The sequence below is a fragment of the Chiloscyllium plagiosum genome, chromosome 28, assembly GCF_004010195.1.
Source record: "Chiloscyllium plagiosum isolate BGI_BamShark_2017 chromosome 28, ASM401019v2, whole genome shotgun sequence".
Taxonomy (NCBI): domain Eukaryota; kingdom Metazoa; phylum Chordata; class Chondrichthyes; order Orectolobiformes; family Hemiscylliidae; genus Chiloscyllium; species Chiloscyllium plagiosum.
In genome coordinates, this window is record NC_057737.1 from 9,409,555 (window position 1) to 9,433,516 (window position 23,962).

The following is a 23,962-nucleotide window of genomic DNA, read 5'->3' on the forward strand; positions in this document are numbered from 1 at the left end:
GAGAGCTGGGAATACAACACAGAATGGAAAGGGGGAAAAGAAACTGGGGTAGGGACAGGGAGGAATGTGAGAGGGCAGCAGAGGATGGGCGGAATGGCAAAAAACAGACGGGGGGAGTGTGTGGCACAGGAGAGGGGTGGGCAGAGAGAAGGGGGCAACTGCAGAGAGTGTGAGAAGGGTACCACAGTCGGTGGGGAGGATGGCACTGAGGGGGCAGATTGATGGGGTGGGGGGTTTGAGGTTGAAGTTTTACTGAGACTGTGGGAGGGGACAGCAAGTGACCATTGAGTGGCACGGAGAATTCTGGATGCAGTATGTGAGAGAATGGGGGAACACATTAACCCCCCTCCCCATCATCCTGATCATCCAGTGGGGAGGGAGAATATCACACCGCATCTGATCAGCGCTGACTGTGTGCATTCCCCCCACGCCCGCGCTCCCCCCTCCCAGAATACAGACCACCCTGGGCTAGCATTCAGGGTTCTGGTGTTGCCCTGAAAAGTCTTTCTGAACCACACAACAACTCAAACACAGAGGGAGCAGCTCCTGAGAGACTGGCTGTTCGGTTGAACACTGCAGCTACCTACTGCTTTCAATCGCTTTAACCTTGCCATCCCCAGTCAGCAGGGAACCCGAAACTGGGCATTTTTCTAATTGCTTCATTGAATATTTTCAGCTTGCAATTAAAAAAGAATCACATCAAATCATGTCCTCCTTTCAAAAAACCATATGGTCACATCCTTTCCACCTACAGCTGGAAAGATTAAGCTCCTATTTTTATTATCCAGAGTACAAACTGGAGACCACAGGTTTGGCTCTGACTGGGCCCAGGGGCTGGGATGTTATCAGTAGGCCTTGGATAAAACCACTATACTCCCAATAACTGCAATGAACAGCTCATTTTAACTTACAGTCTCGCTGCATGTACACGTGTGTGTGTGTGTGGGTGTGAATCTGCTCATGTGTGTCAGTGTGTGTGCATGGGTGAGTGTATTTTGTGTATGGGTGTGTGTATTACATGTATGGGTGTGTGTCGGTGAGTATGTGTATATTATGCATATGGGTGCGTGTTGGTGAGTGTGTGTGCGTTATGTGTATGGATGTGTGTCAATGAGTGTATGTGTATTATGTGTAGTGTGTCTGTGATCAATGTGTGTGAGATCAGTGTGTGTGTGATCAGTGTGTCTGTGATCAATGTGTGTGAGATCAGTGTGTGTGTGATCAGTGTGTCTGTGATCAATGTGTGTGAGATCAGTGTGTGTGTGATCAGTGTGTCTGTGATCAATGTGTGTGAGATCAGTGTGTGTGTGATCAGTGTGTCTGTGATCAATGTGTGTGAGATCAGTGTGTGTGTGATCAGTGTGTGTGTGTTCAGTGAGTGTGTGTGAGATCATTGTGTGTGTGATCACTGTGTTTGTGACATCAGTGTGTGTGTGATCACTGTGTGTGTGTGATCACTGTATGTGTGTGATCACACACACAGTGAGTGTGTGTGTATTATGTGTATGGGTGTGTGTCAGTGGGTGTGGGCATGTGTGGGAGTGTGTACGTTTGTATGTGTGTATACCTGTGAGTGTGCGTGCGGTTGTGTACATGCATGTGTGTGTGCACATGTCTGTGTGTGTATATGCATGTGTCTGTGTGTATGTGTGTCTGTATAAGCATGTGTCTGCCTATGTGTGTGTGTGCATACGCATGTGCGTGTCTGTGTGTGTATAAACAAATGTGTGTGTGTGTGCGTGTGTCTGTGTATGTGCGTGTATACACATGTGTGTCTGTGCGTGTGTGTGTGTCTATGTATGTGTGTGTGGTGCTGGGGGGGATGTGTACAGTTGGGGAGTGAGGAATGAATCAGGAATGAGTCGGAGGTCACAGCCCATGCAACCTCAAGCAGCCCATTGTGGGACACATAGAGATTGAGATTGTACTGAAGTTCCCATCAGTCCATTTGCAAAAGCTATTTTTTCCTTTAACTTTACAATTTTACAAAAGGAATTACCCACTAACAGAGAGGTCCCACTTGACACCTACGAAGATCTCTCTGCTTCAAGCTAGATTCAAGTCCAACTAAATCCAAATCTGTTAATAAAAGCAGGCCCACAGCTCATATAAAACCAAAGGCCCCGGAAACAGAGTGTTTCTGTTTATGAGAGATCGGGATATTCTGAAGGATTCCAGATTCCTTGTTTTCAAGCTGGTGGGAGAGAGGAATCCTAGGTGTCCACATCCAAACAGAGCAACCCACTCTCATGGACAGCACGGCACAGGGAAGGAGGGACAACCTACAGAGGGGGTTTGGGGTCTGGGGGTTACCTGTTCCGAGTGTGGGAGTGGGGTCTTGGGGGTGACCTGTCGCAGGAGTGGGGTCTCGGGGTGAATTGTCCCGGGAGTGGGAGTGGGGTCTGGGGGTGACCTGTCCCAGGAGTTGGAGTGGGGTCTGGGGGTTGACCCGTCCCAGGGAGTTGGAGTGGGGTCTGGGGGGGTGACCTGTCCCAGGAGTTGGAGTGGGGTCTGAGGGGTGACCTAGAACATAGAACAATACAGCACTGAACAGGCTCTTCGGCCCTCGGTGCTGCACCGACCTGTGAACTAATCTAAGCCCATCCCCCTACACTATCCTATCAACATCAATACCCTTATCCAAGGACTGTTTAACTGCCCCTAATGTGGATGAGTTAACTACATTGGCAGGCACGGCATTCCACGCCCTTACCTGTCTCTGTCTTAAATCTATCACCCCTCAATTTATAGTTATGTCCCCTAGTACAAGCAGATGTCATCATCCTAGAAAAAAAACTCACTGTCCATCCTATCTAATCCTCTGATCATCTTGTATGTCTCTATTAAATCGCTTCTTCTTCTGTCCAATGAGAACAGACCCAAGACTCTCAGCCTTTCCTCCTAAGACCTTTCCTCCAGACCAGGCAACATCCTGGTAAATCTCCTCTGCACCTTTTCCAATGCTTCCACATTCTTCCTGAAATATGGCAACCAGAACTATACACAATATTCCAAGTGTGGCCACACCAGGGTTTTGTATAGTTGCAGCATGACATTACGGCTCCGGAACTCAATCCCTCTACCAATGAAACCTAACACACCATATGCCTTCTTAACAGCACTTCCACCTGGGTGGCAACTTTCAGGGATCTATGTACATGGACTCCAAGATCCCTCTGCACATCCACACTACCAAGAATCTTTCCATTGACCCAGTATTCTGCCTTCCTGTTATTCTTCCCAAAGTGAATCACCTCACATTTCGCTGCATTGAACTCTATTTGCCACCTCTCAGCCCAAGTCCCCCTGCAACCTGCAAAATTCTTCCACACTGTCCACTACTCCACCGACTTTAGTGTTGTCTGCAAATTTACTAATCCATCCACCTATGCCTGTGTCTAAGTCATATATAAAAATGACAAACAGCAGTGGTCCCAAAACAGATCCTTGTGGCACATCACTAGTAACTGGATCCAGACTAAATATTTTCCATCAACCACCACTCTCTGCCTTCTTACAGAAAGTCTGTTTCTAATCCAAATTGCTAAGGGACCCTCAATCCCATGCTTCTGCATTTTCTTCAATTCCTGAAGAAGGGCTTATGCCCGAAACGTCGATTCTCCTGCTCCTTGGATGCTGCCTGACCTGCTGCGCTTTTCCAGCAACACATTTTTCAGCTCTGATCTCCAGCATCTGCAGTCCTCACCTTCTCCTATTTTCTTCAACAGCCTACCAAAGGCTTTACTGAAGTCCATGTATACCACTTCAATTGCCCTACCCTCATCTACATACTTGGTAACCTTCTTAAAAAACTCACTGAGGCTTGTGAAACATGACCTGCCCTTGACAAATCCATGTTGACTATTTCCAATCAAATTGTTGCCAGCCCTTATAAATCCTATCTCTTATAATCCTTTCCAAAAGTTTTCCTACAACAGATGTAAGGCTCACTGGTCTATAATTACCTGGGTTAGCTCTACTGCCCTTCTTGAACAAGGGCACAACACTTGCAATTCTCCAGTCCTCTGGTGCTAAACCTGTAGATAATGATGACTCAAAGATCAAGGCCAAAGACTCGACTGTCCCCTTCCAAGCTCCAGAGAATTCTCGGAAAAATCCCATCTACTTCCACACCTTCTAGAATTGATAACACCTTCTCCTTACTAACTTCAATCCTTTCAAGTCTAATAGTCTTTATCACAGTCTTTTCTTTTACATTATTCTCCTTTTCCTGAGTGAAGACAGATGAGAAATATTCGTTTAGCACCCCTTCGATCTCCACAGGGTCGACACTCAATTTCCCACTTCTGTCTTTGACTGGCCCTATTCCTATCCTAGTCATCCTTTTATTCCTCACATACCTACAGAAAGCTTTAGGTTTCTCCTTTATTCTACCTGCTAAAGACTGCTCATGTCCCCTCCTTGCTCTTAACTCTCTCTTTAAATCCTTCCTAACTCTCCATCGCCTCATCTGAACCATCTCGTCTCAACGTCACATAAGCCTCCTCCTTCTGCTTAACAAGAGATGCAATTTCTTTAGTAAACCACGGTTCCTTTGCCTTATCACTTTCTTCTTGCCTGACAGGGACACACCTATCAAAGCCATGCAATATCTGCTCCATATTTCGATTGTCCCCGTTCCCTGCATTTTGCTGCCCCATTCTATGCCTGCTAAGTCTTGCCTAATCGCATTATAATTGCCCTTCTCCCCCCTCGATAACTCTTGCCCTGTGGCATGTACCTATCTCTTTCTATCACTAAACTAAATGTAACCGAATTAGGGTCATTCTCTCCAAAGTGCTCACCTACAACTAAATCAAACACCAGGCCTGGTTCATTACCAAGCATCAGATCCAGTGTGGCCTCCCCTATTGTCAGCCCTTTGACATACTGTGTCAGGAAACCCTCTTGCACACACTGGACAAAAACTGATCCGTCCGATGTATGAGAGTTTTAGCATTTCCAGTCAATATTGGGGAAAGTAAAGACCCCTTAATGACTACACCCTTCCTTTCACTCCGCCCAGAATCGATTTGCCAATCCTCTCCTCCACCTCCCTGGAACTCTGCGGAAGCCTATAAAAAAACTCCCAGCAGTGTGACTTCTCCTCTCCTGTTTCCAACCTCAGCCCATATCACCTCACTAGACGAGTCCTCGTCAAATGTTATTTCAGCCACCGTTATACTGTCCTTGACTAACAAAGCCACACCTCCCCCTCTTTTCCCACGTTCCCTGATCTTAATGAAAGAATGAAAGCCTGGAACGTGCAACATTCATTCCTGACCTTGCTCTATCCATCTCTCAGTAATGGCCACAACATCAAAGTCCCAGGTACCTATCCATGCTGTAAGCTCATCTACCTTATTCCGGATACTACTGTTCCAGAGATTCGGAGTTGGATCTATGTCCCGGGGGAATAGGGTCTGGGGGTGAACTGTCCCGGAGAGTAGGTGTTGGGTCTGTGGTGAACTGTCCCAGAGAGTGGCTGATGGGTCGGGGGGTAGCCTGCCCAGGGAGTTGGTGATGGGTCGGGGGTAGTCTGCCCAGGGAGTGGGTGATGGGTCGGGGGGGTAGCCTGCCCAGGGAGTGGCTGATGGGTCGGGGGGGTAGCCTGCCCAGGGAGTGGCTGATGGGTCGGGGAGGTAGCCTGCCCAGAGAGTGGATGATGGGTCGGGGGCGTAGCCTGCCCAGGGACTTGGAGTCTGATTGGTCCAAGAGCCAAGGCAAATGTATGATGCTGAAAGATCTTCAGACATCGACAAGAGGATAATCACAACAGTCTCCGAGTTGCTGTTTCAAAAACGTGGTACAGGTGACGTCCTGATTGTGAACAACCTGGAACACAGGTCAATCGCCCAAATAGGAGACATTCTCATTCACTCCATGATGCTTCCAAGAGGAGTCAATCTAACAGGTTGCAAACTGCTTTTGTGGTAGGACACTGCTGATAGTGAAGGGGGCATTTTATTTTTATTCATTTGTGGGATGTGAGCATCACTGGCTGGCCAGCATTAGTCACCCTCCAGAAGGTGGGGGTGAGCTGCCTTCTTAAACCGCTGCAGTCCACCTGCTGTAGGCTGACCCATAATTCCCTTCGGGAGAGAATTCCAGGATTTTGACCCAGCAACAGTGAAGGAACAGCAATATATTTCCAAGTCAGGATGGTGAGTGACTTGGAAAGGAACTTGAAGGTGTTCCCATCTATCTGCTCCCCTGGTCCTTCTGAATGGAAACGGTTGTGGGTTTGGAAAGTGCTATCTGAGGACCTTTGGTGAATTTTGACAGTGCATCTTGCTACTGAGCATGGGTGGAGGGAGTGGAGGTTTGTGCATGTGGTGTCAATCAGTTTGTCTTGGATGGTGTTGAGCTTCTTGAGTGTTGTTGGAGCTGCACCCATCCAGGCAAGTGGGGAGTATTCCATCACACCCCTGACTTGTGCCTTGTCAATGGTGGACAGGCTTTGGGGAGTCAGGAGGTGAGTTACTTGCCGCAGTATTCCTAGCCTCTGACCTGCTCCTGTAGCCGCTGTGTTTATGTGATGATGCAGCTGAGTTTCTGGAGCTCACTCAGAGTAATCATGGGATTACGAGCTCCTATTTCACTGTTTGCTATTTTCTGACCAGTTCTATCTCCGCGTGCCGCTCCTCAGCTACTGAGATGGTTCTGGTGTGGATCCTGAACTCATTGGCCTAGAAGTCTAACCACCCAAAGTGGGAAGGGCAGAGGCACAGTTTCAGGCCCATTTCCCACATTCTTGTCCACCAACTCTAGACTTGAGGAAAACAGGCACAAGAGCTGATGCAACCTCTAACTTTAAAGTCAGAGGTTTGTTGTAACTGATTTTCAGCAATCTCAAAGCCATGAAGTCTGACAGTCGACTGCTGGGGGCTAATAATCCAAATGGGGTTGGGTTCAATAAGGGGACAATATTCAATGCCCTAGCACCTTTCCCAAACTCAGGACATCGCAAAGGAATTTACAGAGGAATTAAGCACTTGTGGTCACTGTTGCAATGTGGGAAAAAGGGCGGTGAATCCAGGCACAGCAAGATCCCACATAAGCAGCATGGCAACAACCAGGTTAGCTGCGTTCGATGAGATGGTGGTAGTTATTGACCGGGTCACTGAAGGTAATTTAGCAGCTCTTCTTCAAAACAGTCCCACAGGGTCTTTCCCGCCAAGAAGAGAGACAGGGCAGTGTCAAGAGTTAAAAATGCAAACCTCTTGAAAGGACAAACAGATCTGCTCCAGGTCATGCTCCTCAGTCTTTTAACTTTAAGATCCGCGTTCTAGTTCTTGTAGTGCTGTGGTAGTGTCCCTACCTCTGAGCCAGAGGTTCAAAGTTCGAGTCTCATCTGCTCCAGACAGGTGTCTGAACAGGTTAACTAAAAATATCTCAGAGTTGAGTTTTAGGGCTCTTGAGGTGCAGTGGTAGTGTCTCTATCTCTGTGTCAGGAGACCCAAGTTCAAGTCCCAGCTGCCTCAGGTGTGTCAAAATATATCTGAAGAGATTGTTGAGGAAAATATCTGATAGCTGATTCTGGGGACATTTGCGATGAAGTGGTAACGTCCCAACCTCTAAGCCAGAAAGCTAGGCAGGGTTCAGCACCAACCTGTGCTGTCATAGTGTCACGACATTTCCAAACAGATTAATTCCCATTACATACATCTTTCTGAATTGAGACCCGCCTCAGTGGGGGGATTACTTTCTGTGCTGGGAGAAAACTGAAGACTGATGCTTGTGCTAAACCACAGAATTAAAAATAAAATCTTTGTAAGCCTCAAGTCTCTTGCAGCCCAGAACAAAGAAGGGTCGCTCCACCCAAAACGTTAGCTCTGCCTTCTCTCCCGCAGATGCTGCCAGAGCTGCTGAGTTTCTCCAGCAATTTCTGACTCCCAGCATCCACAGTTGTCTGATTTTTTTTGTCTGGAGCTTGGACTTCAACTTGCCAGAGAGAGAGGTCAGAGTGCCAGCTCACCAAATACTGTGCAAGAGCACATTCTCCACCTCACTTACTTCACCCTCTGCAGCTTGGGTTAAATAGAGACAGCTAACGGCCCTTTCTGGAGACCCGATGACTTTCAGCCCCACCCGATCTCACAGAACAGCTCCCCCCGTGCCCCGGAGGGTCTCACAATGGTGCCTCAATTTGTGTTGTAATTTAGACAGCTCTGCTCCGTGAACCTGCCTGCCAGTTTTTCTCTGCAGCTCATCAGGTTTCTTCGAGAAGTCACATTTTGTCACTAAATTATAGAGGTGAATGAGAGCAAATCGGGTGGAACACCATTTAAAAGGATCATGCACTGACTTAAATGGAAAATGCAGAGATCTGAGCAGCATGTGCTTGCTACTGAAAGGTGTTTCCTAAACAGCAGTTTTTGAGTTCAACAATTCTTCACTTGGCCTGCATTTCAATTACTTCCTACGACTAAACATGTTTTCCTTCTATTTTCTAACCCATTACTCTTTCACTGAAATAACAACAGATTCTGCACTTAAAGCATTAAATGCGAGATGAGACCCTTCACTTTTCTGTCCATCGCACACACACACCCCCGCCATGAAAACGTGTATGTATTTGCGTCTGTCTCACATATATCTGTATCCATGTGTGTGTGTATGCATGAGTGTGTACGAATTTGTATGCGCGCATTTATGTGTCTATGTATATGTGCATATCTGTTGGCTTTTATGTACATTTAATTTTATGTATATGTGTTAACTTGTGTACATTCTTGTGTGTGTATGCAAGCATCTGTCTGGTGGTGTATACATGTCCATTTCTGTCTGTCTATGCATGTATATTTGTCTGTATGTGTGCATGTCTCTGCATATTTGTCTTTGTGTGTGTATGTGCACATGTGTGCATGTGTGATATGTGCATGCGTGTAGTTATGTTTGTGCGAGTGACTGTGCATATTCCTATTTGGGTTTCTATGTGCGCACATGGGATTTTATATGCGTGTGTGCGTGCATGTGTGATATGTGCATGCGTGTATTTATGTTTATTTGTATGTGTGTGTGTGTCTGTGCATATTGGTATTTGTGTTTCTATGTGCACACATGGGTTTTTATATGTGTGTGAGAGAGAGAGAGAGAGAGAGAGAGAGAGAGACATGTGGAATATCTAGCCTTCACCAAGCACATTCCCTGGAATATTTCTATCTAATGCCATCTGACAGTTCCCTACATTTCCATTCCACCGTGGGACCTACAAGAGTGAGGGCAGTGACAGTCAGAAAGTAACACCACCATGAGTACTGCGTCACACTCATACAGAACATGTTTGCACTTACCATTTTATTATTGATTTCATGGAAGTGGATTTCACAGACTTTCTCAACAACCTCCTCATTTTCAAAAGTTACAAATCCAAATCCTGAAAGAGAATCGGAAGAGAAAAGGCACATTAGTTTCAGCTGGTTAATGATGGCCACCTAGGTTGTTTACCCTCTCTACTAGGGACCAGAGATCAGACACTTCATAAGGTATCCACACCCAGCCATTAAACACCATCCACTCGGGCACTTAATTAGTCTCCAAAGGGCTATTAACATGTAACAAATGCTCGGAATGTGCAAACAGCAGGCAATCTCTGTCCCTGTGTCTCTGTAGGGCTCTCTTTGTGAGAGATAATTGGTTTGTCCAATGGAAGTTGCTCAGAAACACAGACAGGTACAGTGATGCTACAATTCTCTGACGGAATGAACATTATTGGCTGACCCCAACTCTGTAGTGACACTTAGAGATGACACACCTGACTGTTGTCAATGAGGGGTTTGTGGGACTTGTTTTTAGTAAGGAGGCTCTGTTGAATAATTGTTGCGGTGCACTGTTTAAACAGACTGTTGAGTTTACTACACAAATTGTGCTCAGTCCAGCTGCATGGCTACCTCTGTCTAACTCATTGTCTGCCAACAATGCTGACATAAGACACTCTACACCAGGGCTTCCAACTCCTTCTCCATACTGATCCCATTTTTCCTTTGCAAAAGAAGTCTGGAGGAAGATGCAGTGGGGTTTGTCGAGGTTCATACCGAGCAGCTCCGTGACGCAGCACTTTGTGCTGTACAGTCTGTTACCTGGGACGTACACTGAGACAAACATCGACCGTGCCTGAAGGACCATCAACTTGATGAAAGACACTCTTTGGTCTGCCCGAAACCTGTTGGTCTTCCCAGAGCAAGGAGTTGACCCTGACTGAGTGTTGTAGACCGACACATTCCAAGATCCAGGAGCACGTGCTGAGGGACGTACTAAAGCCTGGGGCTGTTGCCTTCAAGGAGTAGTGGGGAAAGACCACTGTCTGAAGTCTTCCTGCTGAGAGTACAATGCAGGGCCGTTCAGTTATTGGACCCTCCTGGTGCCTCAATTATATGTAAATTAAATCTTGTACAGGTAAGAAACAGCTTGGGTTTGTTCATTCTACATGTGTAAAGACTGAGTCGAAAAGTGTGGTGCTGGAAAAGCACAGCAGGTTAGGCAGCATCTGAGGAGCAGGAGAATCGACGTTTCAGGCATAAGCCCTTCATCAGGACATACTGTATACAGACTCGAAATGTTCCAGTGACTGTGTATGCATATGAAGATTTTTGTCATTACGGTACATTTTTGAAATTTTTAAAAATCCCATTTTCACTTTCTCACGACTTGTTGGGGGGGGGTGAAGGGAGCAGCAATTTTCCCTAAAAGCTGTATGGTTGTGTTCCTACTCAGAGGGCCCACGCACACTGAGTGCAATGCCTCTGACTCCAGAAACTGCTGCCAAGTGCAGACCTCAGAGTTCTGTGCAGCGACAGAAAGGATTATGGGGAGAATAGCTGGAGGGGGGGGGGGTGCTGAGTGAAGGTGTAAGAGAAGGAGCACGTGGTGGGGTTCCTTCTAATCAATCACCTTAACCAGCCGCAAGAGCACCTTCTTGAAACAGATTGGAACTGGTAAAGTGACCTAACGCGGCCCACTCTCTACGTGAAGAGACTGTTCAAAAATAGACTCTGTAGACTGTTTGCTTCAGTGCAGTGCTCAGACAGACAATACTGAATAAAATAGATTTCAAAAAGAAAATACAATGAAGCCTCCAATAGCCGACGTTATTCCTGATACCAGCTGCTGGAGCAAGAGAGTCCTCTGACAGGACCGTGTCCAAAACATGGACCACTGCATTATATATCTTCATTTGCTACCTTTTCCTTTTTAAATTCCATAGACCTGGAGGTGTGTTATTTATCTTAACTCCTGCCTTGGTCGATACATCAGAAATCAGTAACCTTAAGACCATTAGGGACTCCAGCTTTACATGTTGCTTTGTAAGGCTCTGTGTTGTTCATGAAGACAACAATAAGTATAAATGCTCCTACTACAGGCTGCTATCAGGCTGCCACTTGGTGCTTTCAGTGGAAAAGAATGTTTGCTTCCGTATCCCGTTTGAAATCCCAGAACACCCTTAGGTTAGGTGCATTAGTCAGGGGTAAATATAGGGTAGGGGGAATGGCTCTGGGTGGGTCACTCTTTGGAGGGTCGGTGTGGACCTGTTAGGCTGATGGGCCTGTTTCCACACTGTAGGGATTCTGTGGAAGGGTGTTATGGACCAGGCCAGGCCCCCTTAAATATTTCAAGAAGGTAGCCTAGTCCCTAACTTTTCCTTATTTTCAAGGTAGGTGTGAGTGTGTATTCCAGGTGTGATGCAGCTGGTCAAACCACTCAGCTTTAAGCAAAACAGAATTTATTTAAACACTACAGTTGAAACACGAACAAAAGAAAACAGAATTTAGAATAACTTAACTGCTGGGAAACTTAACTGACCCGACACAGCAACTAAACAAAGGATCTGTTCCAATTCCTGTAACATCCCATTAACAGACCCCGAGGCAAAAGGTAAATTCAAACACAGGTTCTTACAGGCAGGGGAGACTTCAGAGAGAGATGCCAGTCAAGAATCATCTGCTGAAGCATGAGACCTTTTTGCACTGCAGCAGCTTCTGATACAGCTAAAATAAACTGGAAAAAACCTGAACTGGCCACTCCCCTGCCACTGTTAAACTAGGGTCTGTCCAGACATTTCAGCAGCTCTGCCTTGAGACGGCTCTTTTAAAAAAATCCCCAAGGACGAAACAATGTTGTCAAAGTGACAGCATCATCACAGGGCTAAAGGAAAGTTCCTGAGCCTGAGTGTGTGCCGCACTCTGTCCCACGGCATTCATATGTCTGCCCCTTCTGTAAAGTGAGCTCTGACATAGCACTCACCTCGCAATGCTGCACGCTCTGAGGCATTTTGCTGACAGGGCCAAGGATTGGGGGTTTGGGAGAGGAGCTCCAGACTAGGAAAAGATTGCATTGCTCAGGATGGTGCTCAGGAGGAGAGCTAGAAAGCAACGGTGAGGTGGAGAGGTTGGGGAAGGGAGCTGCAGGGCGAGATGGAACCGAAGGTGAAGGGAGGAGGGAGGCGGATCACCAGAGTCAGTGAGGGCTGCAGCAAGACATGGGTCTGGTGCAGATTAAAGAGATTGCCTCTGGCAAGGAGACAACACTAACCAAAGCAGCAAGGGTGGGGATTGACTGGATGGTGCTGGCGTGGTGTACACAGGAGGGTGCAGGAGAGAACGTGGACCCACTGGACTTGATGGAGGAGAAAGGATCAGAGGCCAGCAACATCAAGCTGCATTTAAATAGCACATTAAATCTCACAAAATACCCTTCAGAGGAGGACAAACAAAATGAGACAGCAGGCCACGTAAGGAGGGAACAGAACAGGAGAGAGAGATGGAGAGGTTTAGGGAGGGCCCAGGCAGCTCCAGGCTAGACCATCAATGTTAGAGCAATCAATTATCACAAATGATCAAGAGGTCAGAGTGCAGAGATCTGGGAGGGTTCTGTGAGGCTGCAGGATATTAACAGAGATTGGGAGGGGCAAGCGAGGTGGAATTTGAAAAAAGGGATGAGAATATTTTAAAACCACAGACTGGATGGCAGTGCATGGTCACAGGTGTGATAGTGATATAGGAGATACCTTTCTGAAGGGTCAGAGCTGGGACACAGAGCAGGGAAATATTAAACAGTACTCAGATTTGGAAACAACCTGTGGTAATACTGATTATACCATTATACCCAGCAACCCTGTGAATCAAACAATCTGCCAATATAGACAATGCAATAGAAGGCACACTGGTTTAGAAGAAAGATAATCAAATCCCATTTCCATTTGGTGCTGTATTTAAAGAACACTCAATAGAATCATACCTTCCTGGTTCTAATCCCCTTGAGGGAGAAGAGTGGGCTAACTCCACTCTGTGCCATTTTAATCACACCCCAGTAACGGGCTTGTTTCAAACAGCTATGTCAAAACAGTGTATACACGGATGGCACATGAGTCAGCTGGACTACAAATAGCAAACAGGAAACTAAGCCCACATCTCAAGCTGTCACTGGGAGTGGGTGGCACAGTGGTTAGCAGGGCTGCCTCACAATGCCAGCAACCTGGGTTCAATTCCCACCTCGGGTGACTGTGTGGAGAGTGCACATTCTCCCCGTATCTGCGTGGGTTTCCTCCCACAGCAGGTTAGGTGGATTGGCCATGCTAAATTGCCCTTAATGTCCAAAGGTATGGAGTGGACTTGATGGGCTGAATGGCCTGCTTGCACACTGCGGCATCTTATAAAGGGCTATCATGCTGTCAATAGTGGTCCCTTTAAAACATGCCTGGGCTGGTCCCAACAGGCTTGTGAAGTAGGGACTTCTTTTGGCAACCAGCACACTGCCAAAAAGCGAGCCCAATGAAGAGTGCTGTGAGCTGCCAGTGATATCAGGCAGGAGGATACAATCTCTGCTATGCTGCATTCACCAGGCTCTGCAGTGAGGCTTCACTAAGTACTCAACAGACGAGCTAAACATAGCACTTTTTACACAACATTTCCCGCATGCTGCATAATTACATTTAATTATAACTGCACAAATTTAGGGCACATTACAGCTTCTGAAAGACAGAATGGAGATTAACCTCTTAGGTTATGTTTTTAAGCATGTCCTTTAACAACAGAGTATTATTGGAAATTAATCTGCTTTGTGGACCCCATACGCGCCTGCAATTTACAGGGAGTCGAAACGATTCTTCGCTGATGGCTGACTGGGTTAAAATCAGAAACTGCCATAGACTTGGGACCTTGCTGCATTTGTTTGGCTGTCTGTAAAATGGGTGCAACAAAGCCCAATTTTGGAGGGGCGAGATGATAAACTGTACTCGGACCAGGCTCATTGAGAGGTGGCTATCAGGAGGAGATTGTAGGACCCCTTCTAATTGATACCTGGACAATGGTTTTCCAGGTTCCAAAGTGAAGACTGGGCATTTTACTTAGAGGCACACCTTGGGCCAGAGTCTGGGAGAGAATGGTCCCTGAAAGGGGGCAAGAGAGAAAGTATATGCGCAGAGCCAAACAATTGTCCCTGTGGATGTGCTGACTGTTATGTGCAAAGGACAGAGTTGATAAAGTGCAGCGCTGGAAAAGCCCAGCCGGTCAGGCAGCATCCGAGGAGCAGGAGAATCGTCGTTTTGGGCATAACTCTTCATCAGGACTGGGGAGGGGGAGGGGGCTGAGAAATAAATAGGGGGACGGGGAAGGTGGGGCTGGGGGAAAGGTAGGTGGGATGGCGATAGAATATAGAACATTACAGCGCAGTACAGGCCCTTCGGCCCTTGATGTTGCGTCGACCTGTCATACCAATCTGAACCCCATCAAACCTACACTGTTACATGTACGTCCATATGCTTATCCAATGATGACTTAAATGTACTTAAAGTTGGCGAATCTACTACCATTGCAGGCAAAGGTGGGTGAAGATAGGGTGATAGGTCGGTGGGGTGGATAGGTGGGAGGGAAGATGGACAGGTAGGATAGGTCAAGAAGGCAGAGCAGATTCAGAGGGTTGGTACTGGGATGAGGTAGAGTGGGAGGGGGGGGGGAAGTTATGGAAACTGGTGAAGTGAATGTTGAGACCATGTGGTTGTAGGATCTCTGGGCAGAAGATGAGGTGTCCCCCCTCCAGTTTGCGGGTGGTCTTGTGAAGGCAACGGAGGAGGCCCAGAATATGGACATGCCCTGGGGGGACGTGGGAAGGGGAATTGAAATGATTGAAGGTGGGATTGGTTGGTGCGTACAGACCATAGGTTTGAATCATTCCAAAAGTTTGCGCTCGGTCAGTTCAGGCATGCATGTCTGACTTCTAATGTATGGGAAAGCTTGCATTGACATAGCGACTTTCACATCCTCCACATGGTCCAAAGCACCCGACGGTTGACATATATCAGTCTAAACACACTTGTTGTGGGCGAGTGTTGGAACAGGTTGCGCTCAGTGCGATTCCACCATCAGCAATCAGGGGAGTGGCTGGTTAATATCTCTCTGGGAGTGCAGACCAAAGGGACAGTGTTGACCAAGATACCTGAAGACCACACAGCTTCTCCTCGAATTACAGCTTACAATACTTTACCTCTCGCTAAACAAGACAGGTCAGCAGGAGCACAGCACCTCAGGAAGTGTGGCACTCACTCAGTGCTGCACTTTAGAAACAGTTCATAGCACACGTTCAACTGCTATCAAGGAAAGGGCTTGAGCCCACTAACTCAAGTGGTAATGTCCTGTTAGATATGGTCATAATGGTGACTGGGAGAGCTGCTCCATAAATGCAATTTATTTGCTGTTTCATTTTAACTTGGGTAAATGTTAGGAACAGAGAAGGCCATTCAGCCCCTCGAGCCTGTTCCACCATCCAGTGAGATCATTGCTGATCTCCATACACCTGACTTTAGCCCATACCCCTTAATACCTTTGCTTAACAAACGTATCTATCTCAGAGTTAAAATGAACAACTGATTCAGCATCTACTGCCATTTGTGGAAGACAGTGCCAAACATCTACCACCCTTTCTGTGTAGATGTGCTTCCCAACATCTCTCAGGAACGGTCTGGCCCTCGTTCTCAGACTATACCCCTTGTTCTGGAATCTCTAACCATGGAAATAGGTTATCTTTATCTACCCTGTCTTTTCCTGATAGTATCTTGAAGACTTCGATCACATCACTTCCTTAACCTTCTAAATTCCAGGGAAAACGGGCCTAATGTGTATCACCTCTATACAACTTATATTATCTCTAGTTGATGATGGGGAAAGATATAAGCAGCGGTCCTGTAATTTGGTGGGATTGTTGAGGGGGTGTGTTGGTGATGGTGAGCAGCGAATGGGCTATCATGGGTCCATGACACGAGGTTGCTGCATTCATCTATAGGGAGAGGGTGAATAGGCTGGGGCTATTTTCCCTGGAGCATCGGAGACTGAGGGAGAGGCTGTAAAGACTGGGGCTATTTTCCTTGGAGCGTCTGAGGCTGAGGGAGAGGCTGAATAGTCTAGCGCTATTTTCCCTGGAGCGTCGAGGCTGAGGGGTGAACTTATAGAGATTTCTAAAATATACAGGGCATAGGTAGGGTAAATAGTCAAGGTTGTTTCCCTGGGTTGGGGAGTCCAGAACTAGAGGAGCATGAGTTTAGGGTGAGAGGAGAAAGATTTAAAAGGGATCCAAAGGGCAACATTTTCACACAGGGGGTGGTACGTCTATGGAATGAGCTGCCACAGGAAGTAGTGGAGGCTGGTACAACAAACCCTTTGGTTCAACTCGAACATGCCAACCATATATTCTAAATTAATCTAGTCCTATTTGCCAGCAGCCAGCCCATATCTCTCTAAACCCTTCCTATTCATATACCCATCCAGATGCCTTTTAAATGCTGTATTTGTACCAGCCTGCACCTCTTCCTCTGGCAGCTCATTCCAAACATGTGAAAAAGTTGTCCCTTGGGTGTCTGTTAAATCTTTCCTCTCACCCAATGTCTTTTGGTTTAACTCCTGTTCTTTTTATTTTGGAAAGCCACTTTACTTGGTACTCATCAAAGGTGAAAGCTCGCAGTTGGAAATGGAAGTTGATGGGCATTGTGAGAGGTGTTCATTAAATCCTAGTCAGGAGCAGGCCTGTTGTGAGAGTCTGAAGTGACTGAAGTAACAATGACTGATAGACCGACTGTGTGATCTTGTCGAGCACTGATCTGGCCTCAGTGTTCCCCTACATGTCTCAGCATCTACCGGCAAGATCCACAGGGAGAGAGGACCTTCTCCCGCCTTTCATGGGACCTTTTACTTGAGCTGGCATCCAGGAAGGGGGTGTTGGTTAGCTCAGTTGGCTGGACAGCTCGTTTGTGATGCAGACTGACACTGACAGTGTGAGTTCAATTCCTGCACTGGCTGAGGTTACCATGAAAGACTCTCCTTCTCAACCTCTCCCCTCGCCTCAGGGGTGATGACCCTCGGGTTAAACCACCAATGGTCGTCTCTCTGCAAAGGGAGAGCAGTGACTTTACTCTCTAGGAACAGGGCAAGGGAATTCATTCCGGAAGGAAATAAAAAGCCATGCAGGAGAAGATTGTACCTCTTAGATTTTTGTTTTATCCATAGGACGGTATGAGAAGGTGGGACCAGGAAAGAAAAAGCCACTGAGGTGGGGCTGGGGATTAGTTTAAACGCGTGTCTCCTCTTTTCCAGACAGTGAGGCCTAATGATGACTATTGCAATTGCAGTTAACATGAGAGTCACCTCATTCCTCAGCGTAAGTGCACAATGCCCTGAATCAGCAATTCCACGCTATCCTTAATCCAGAGGAACTGGACAGCACAGGAGACCATTCTGTCCATCTTATCTGTGCAAGCCCAACAACAGCCAATCAGCCAAAATCTATCTTTCTAGCTTTCAGTCCATAGATAGGTTACGGAATCTTTAGTGCAAATCCAGAGTGATTCCTAATCTCTTCCGCCAAGGAAGTGGTGAGAATAGTTACTGGGGGCAAGTTAGTGCTGGAGTAAACCATCACCCCCTTTCCACTGTCTCAGTGAGGAAGTGCTGGAATGAGAAGGTTGAGAGGCAACTTCCGCAACTCACCACCAACTGAGGCTCTCACATGGTCAATTAATGGCCATCTCCTCAGATCACTCCACCATTCAAATCAGGGCTTGGCATTGTAGGAAAGAGTGAGAGACAGACAGAGAGAGGGAGAGGGAGAGGAGAATATTTTTCTCTGGGAGGGTTGTGCTCTCGGCCTCAGAAGGTGGTGGAGGTGGCAGGGGGTGGGGGAGGGTCACTGAATATTTTTAAGACTGAAGTACACAGATTCTTCTTAGTCAGGGGAATTGTTGGGGGTGGTGGCAATGTTCAATTTGAAAGACAAGCAGATCAGCCGTGATTGTACTTAATGCTCTGAGGAGCTGAATGGTCTACCCTCGCTCCTAATTTGGGGTGGCATGGTGGCTCACAGCACCAGGGATTCCAGCCTCGGCTGGAGTTTGTACATTCTCCCCGTGTCTGTGTAGGTTTCCTCCAGGTGTTCTGGTTTCCTCAGACAATCCAAAGATTTGGTGAATTGGCCACGCTAAATTGCCCATAGTGTTCAGGGATGTGTCGTTTAGGTGGATTGGCCACGCTAAATTGCCCATAGTGTTCAGGGATGTGTAGGTTAGTTGGATTGGCCATGGTAAATGTGGGGTTATGGGAAGAGGGTTGGACTGGGTAGGATGCTTTTATTTTTAGGTTCAGTACAGACTCAATGAGATGAATGGCCACCTTTTGCACTATCGGGATTCTATGATTCTGCTGTCAGGTTGATGGGAGGGAATAGGAGTGAAGGGTTGGGGGGTGTGAGTGGGAAAGGAAAGAGGGAAAGTGAGGGAGAGGGGATAGACAGAGTGTTATGCATTCCTACACTCCAATCACCCGCACTGGCGCCAGAAGGTACCAATCCAAATGACTTCAGCCTATTGATAAATCTAATCCCATTACCGCAGGGATAAATCTCTGTGGCTTTTGGTCGGATTGGGGCCCAATCACTGAACAAACAAACGATTAAAGGGCGGCAGAGACAAAGATTTTTATACGCAGACTATTTTTTTCCCCTGTGGTTTGCAGAAGTCCTGATGCAGACAGGACAGTTCCTGGGAAAATCTCTGTTCAGTTTGTTGGAGTCGGACTATGTAACCTTAGGATGACCCAGACAGTGTCAGTGAAGGGCTGCACAGAAATCCCAATAAACAATACACACAGAAGTTAATGCTGGCCGGAATGGAAAACGTGTGAAAGAATATGATTATAAAGGTAACAGAGTGGGAACAATGTGAGTGTGCATGTGTGAGAGAGGGACAGAGAGAGAGAAAGAGAGGGTAAATGTAGTGAAAAGGGGAGAGGAAGATGCCAGGTTTAGTTAAACCGTTTGAAGTTCCACCAGTATTCCATAACATCATCTGTATTTTTGAACCCAGTGTCAGCTACATATTAAGTATCTTTGTTAACCCCATGAAGACAAAGCATTTAGTCTGCTCCACACCAAAAGCAGCTGGCAGGAAAATGGGCTCCTCTTCAGGGTAGGTATCTCTTCTGTTCATGCAAATCACACCTATCAATGCCAGTATTCAATTCTGTTGTTTCAGTAGGGGCTTGTTTAGTTGCTTTTGGGTTCAAGACCCACTCTAGGACAGGAGCTCACAATCCAGGCCAACCCTCCACTCATTGCAGAGAGAATAATAAACTGTCAGAGATGTCATCCTTCAGATCAGCCATTTAACTGACTTCTGAGGAAGAGTCATATCAGACTCAAAGCATTCTCTCTCCACAGATACTGCCAGACCTGCTGAGTTTCTCCAGCACACTCTGTGTTTGTTTCAGATTGCTAGCATCTGCAGTATTTTGAGTTTACTGAGTTAAATCAAGCTCCATCTGCCTGCTCAGATGGTCCTAAAGCATCCCCCGGGCACTATTAATTATCACATTTCTGTCAGGGGGAGCGTGCTGTGTGAAAATTAGTGGCTGCTTTTTCTACAACATAACAGTGAGTAAACTTAAAATCTCCAATGAACAAGAAAGGCAACAAATAAAGGCAATTCATCCTTTTCTGTTCAGGGCAGTTATTATGGTTGACTGACTGACTGACTGAGTTTGTGTGAGAGTGAATGAATGATTTGGCGTGTGTGAGGGTTGTGATTTCTGTCCCGGTGAGTGGGTGTGGACAGAGAGCATTCTGATCAGTATGTACGAGAGTGTGAAGCTGCACGTTGTGCGTTTGTGCATGTGGCTTTCGTGTGTGCATGTGGCTTTTTTGCTCGCAGGCCCTGAGGTCGGACTTGAACCCAGAACCTGGTGTTGCATCAGGATGAACAGAGGGCAGGCAATAGACGCTGGCCTTGCCTACAATGCTCGTCCCGAAAGTGAGATGAAAATTCCGCCACCTCTCCCTGAGGAGGGCGGAGGTTTCAAATATACATTGGTGGCTGTGAATTTGGACTCTGAGGGAGCCACAAAATACAATGATGCCTCCTACAAGCCTTTCACAACATCCATAACTGGGGCTAGGGCTAGTGGGGAGGTCAGTGAACCTGGCCATTCATCCCTGAGACAAACATTTTCCTCCGAACATAACAATTCAGAACTGAAATGGATGTATTACACAGTGGCAGGCTCAATGTAATGCTAAGTGGATGGGACAGTCTGGTTGCAGTAGCCATCTGGCCTCTGAATCACGAAATGTTAATCTATATTGAGACAGGCACCAGTGATTGTTGTACATCTTTTGCTGTTACACTCTAAAGATCATGATGGGGCAACTGCAGCATCTGCTGGCTTGGGTCCAGACACGGAGCTCGGCGTGAGGCTGGGAACTGGGAAATTCAGCTCGGGACGGGAGACACTGCAATGAAATCTGGTTAAACAAAAATCTCTCGGGAGGCCGGGGGAGCAATCAGTAAAAGGAGGACAACTTAAAACATCAAGTACAACCCAATTCTTTCGGGAGACGTTCCAATTGCCTGTGCATTACTTCCTGGGCAGGACTAATCTTTCAGTGTCCAGAAAGAGCAGCCACAGTGATGTTCACTCCATTCCCAGCAGGTGATTGTACCAGGAAAATAACTCGGAGCTTCGCGTGGTGAGAGATTTGCTTATGCTCCACAGTCAGATCAATCTTTCCTTTTCTCTCCTTCAGAAAAGACTGGGCAGGACTCTCACAGCTCATAGAGTCATAGAGCACGGAAACAGACCCTTCGTCCAATCAGTCCCTCCTGAACATCATCCCAAACTCAACTAGCCCCACTTGCCTGCTCCTGGCCCATATCCCTCCAAACATTCCTTATTCACGTACTTATCCAACAGAGTTTTAAACATTGTAATTGTACCTGCAGACGTAAATGCCTCTGGAAGTTCATTCCATACTGTGTAAAACATCGCCCCTCGCATCTTTCTGCTCTCACCTTAAAAATATACCCCCTTGTTTTGAAAACCCCATCCCAGGGGGAAAGACACATGCTATCCACCTTATCTACAGCCCTCAGGATATTATAAACCTCAAAGGTCACCCGTCAACTCCAACGCTCCAGTGAAAAAACTCCTAGCCTATCCTTATATCTCAAACCCTCCAGTTCCGGCAACACCCTAGTAAATCTTTTCAAAGCCCTCTCCAGCTTAAGAGCGGCATGGTGGTTCAAGTGGTTAGCACTGCTGCCTCACAGCGCCAGAGACCCAGGTTCAAATCCAGCCTCGGGTGACCATCTGTGTGGAGTTGGAACATTCTCCCCAAGTCTGTGTGGGGTTTCCTCCCGCAATCCAACGATGTGTAGGTCAGGTGAATTGGCCATGCTAAATTGCCCATAGTGTTAGGTGGATTAGTCAGGAATAAATGTAGGGGAATGGGTCTGGGTGGGTTGCTCTTCAGAGGGTCGGTGTGGACTTCTTGGGCCGAAGGGCCTGTTTCCATACTGTAGGGAATCTAATCTTAATAATATCCTTCCTAAATCAGTGTGACAAAAACTGGATACAGAAATCCATCTTGGGGACCTCTACTTTACATTTCTGTCTGAAAAAATGGCTCTTCATGCAGTGCAGCACTCCCTCAAGTACTGCACTGGAGAGACTGTCTGGATTTTCATGCTGATGGGGTTCTCTAGTGGCACTTGAACCCACAACCCTGAGGCAAGAATGTTGCTAATTGAACTAATGTGAGGCAGCAGCAAATGAAAGACAAATTTCACCAGCATTTTTGCCCACACCACAATCCCACAGTTCAATCTGAAATTTCTAGAGTCTCCAAGGAAATTAAGAAGACTTGGAATTTTATAGCATCTGTCATGGGATCTGAATACCCCAAAGTCCTTTGCACCCAATGACTTCTTTCTGAAGTGTGGAGAATATCAAGCTCCTGGGAGTGGTCATCCACAACAAGCTTTCTTGGATTCTTCCATGTGGATGCACTGGTTACAAAGGCCCAATAACATCTCTTCTTCCTCAGGCAGCTGAGGATATTTGGCATGAGGGCGAAGACCCTTGCCAACTTTTATAGGTGCACCATTGAGAACATTCTGTCTGGGTGTATCACCACCTGGTATGGTAACTGTACCATTCAAGACCGGAGATAGTTACAGAGAGTGGTGAACTTGGCCCGACAATCCCAAAGGCCAACCTCCCATCTATAGAGTCCATCTACCAGGCCCGCTGTAAAGGAAAGGCCGCCAGAATTCTCAAAGATCCATCCCACCCCGGCAATGTTTTTCTACAACCTCTACCATCGGGGAGAAGGTACACACACCAGCCGGTTTCAAAACAGTTCCTACCCTACTGTTGTTAGAATACTGAATGGACTCAAAAACACTTAACATTCGCTTGTTCCTGTGTTTTTGCTGCTGTTTACCTATTATTTACTTATCTACGCTACTTAACTCTGTGATCTGCCTGTATTGCTCACAAGACAAAGCTCTTCTCTCTGCCTCGGTACACGTGACAATAAATTCAATTCAATTCAAAGCGTTGTCCCTGCTGTATTTCCCCTCTCTACAAAACTTTCCAGATCACAGCATTCTGAATCACTGAATAGATCTTGAGTTGGCTATTTTACTTTAATGCTGCATATACCATCTCCAACACGGAGGTGTTCGTGGTCCTATCTGTAATGGTGAGAAACATCTGTTTTTCCCCTACTCTTGGCCTGCATGGAGACTGACAGAGTCTTGGTTAGAGGGTCCTGAGACAGATCCTCTGTATTTTTATGGCACAACATTTTGTCCTTTTTTTTGCTGGAAAGCCTTTTCTCTTGGCAGCAGTGAACCAGCACATGTTGCAATAAAGGGCCTTTGAATTCAAATGATGGTTTATGCAGAGTTATTGGATTAAAAACCACAGGGAGTGCACAAGGGCGGTGATGATAGTCTGTCCATCTGTGGTCCCTCCCTTTCTAAACAGAGGAAATGCTGGCAGGAAAAAGCCATTCGGTCCTTCCAGCTTGAAAAAGACTGTGGCTGATTTTCTACACCAACACCACATCAATTAACCTCATGGGGTCAAACTTCGGTTTACCCAACATTGTGGGCCGAAGGGCCTGTTCCTCTGCTGTCCTGTTCTATGTTCCCAATCACACAAGTACTGGTTTCTGACGGACTCTGTAGGGTGTAGAATCCCAAATACTCACAACCCTCTGGGTGAAGAGATTTCTGCGTTGTATTCTATGATGATGAAGCTATTTGCCCTTGTCATCCTTCTCACCCTGTAGTCTAACAGATCTGGGCAGGGTCCTCTATTTCAGGAAAAGTTAAGGAGATATACGAGAGGGGTTCAGGGGACCTCAACTTGTCATTTCCTCCATGTAAATCTTTTCTGCAAAAATTAACAATATCCTTCCTGTAGAAAGATAGCGTTAGGTGCAGGGGTAAATAGAACATTGAACATTACAGCGCAGTACAGGCCCTTCAGCCCTCAATGTTGCGCCGACCTGTTATACCAATCTGAAACCCATCTAACCTACACTATTCTATGTACGTCCAGATGTTTGTCCAATGACGATTTAAATGTACTTAAAGTTGGCAAATCTACTACCGTTGCAGGCAAAGCATTCCATCCCCTTA

The 23,962-nt window shown here is 46.7% G+C and overlaps 1 protein-coding gene across 28 annotated transcripts in view; it reads right to left on the reverse strand.

Moving 5' to 3' along the window:
• The window catches only part of msi2b (musashi RNA-binding protein 2b), a 573,147-nt gene that overhangs the window by 190,753 nt on the left and 358,432 nt on the right, over positions 1-23,962 (reverse strand). For all 28 annotated transcript variants that reach the window (XM_043718217.1, XM_043718222.1, XM_043718221.1 and 25 more), the window contains one exon: positions 9,297-9,379. In XM_043718217.1, the coding sequence (XP_043574152.1) occupies positions 9,297-9,379 (83 nt within the window). The remainder of the gene's footprint in view (positions 1-9,296; positions 9,380-23,962) is intronic.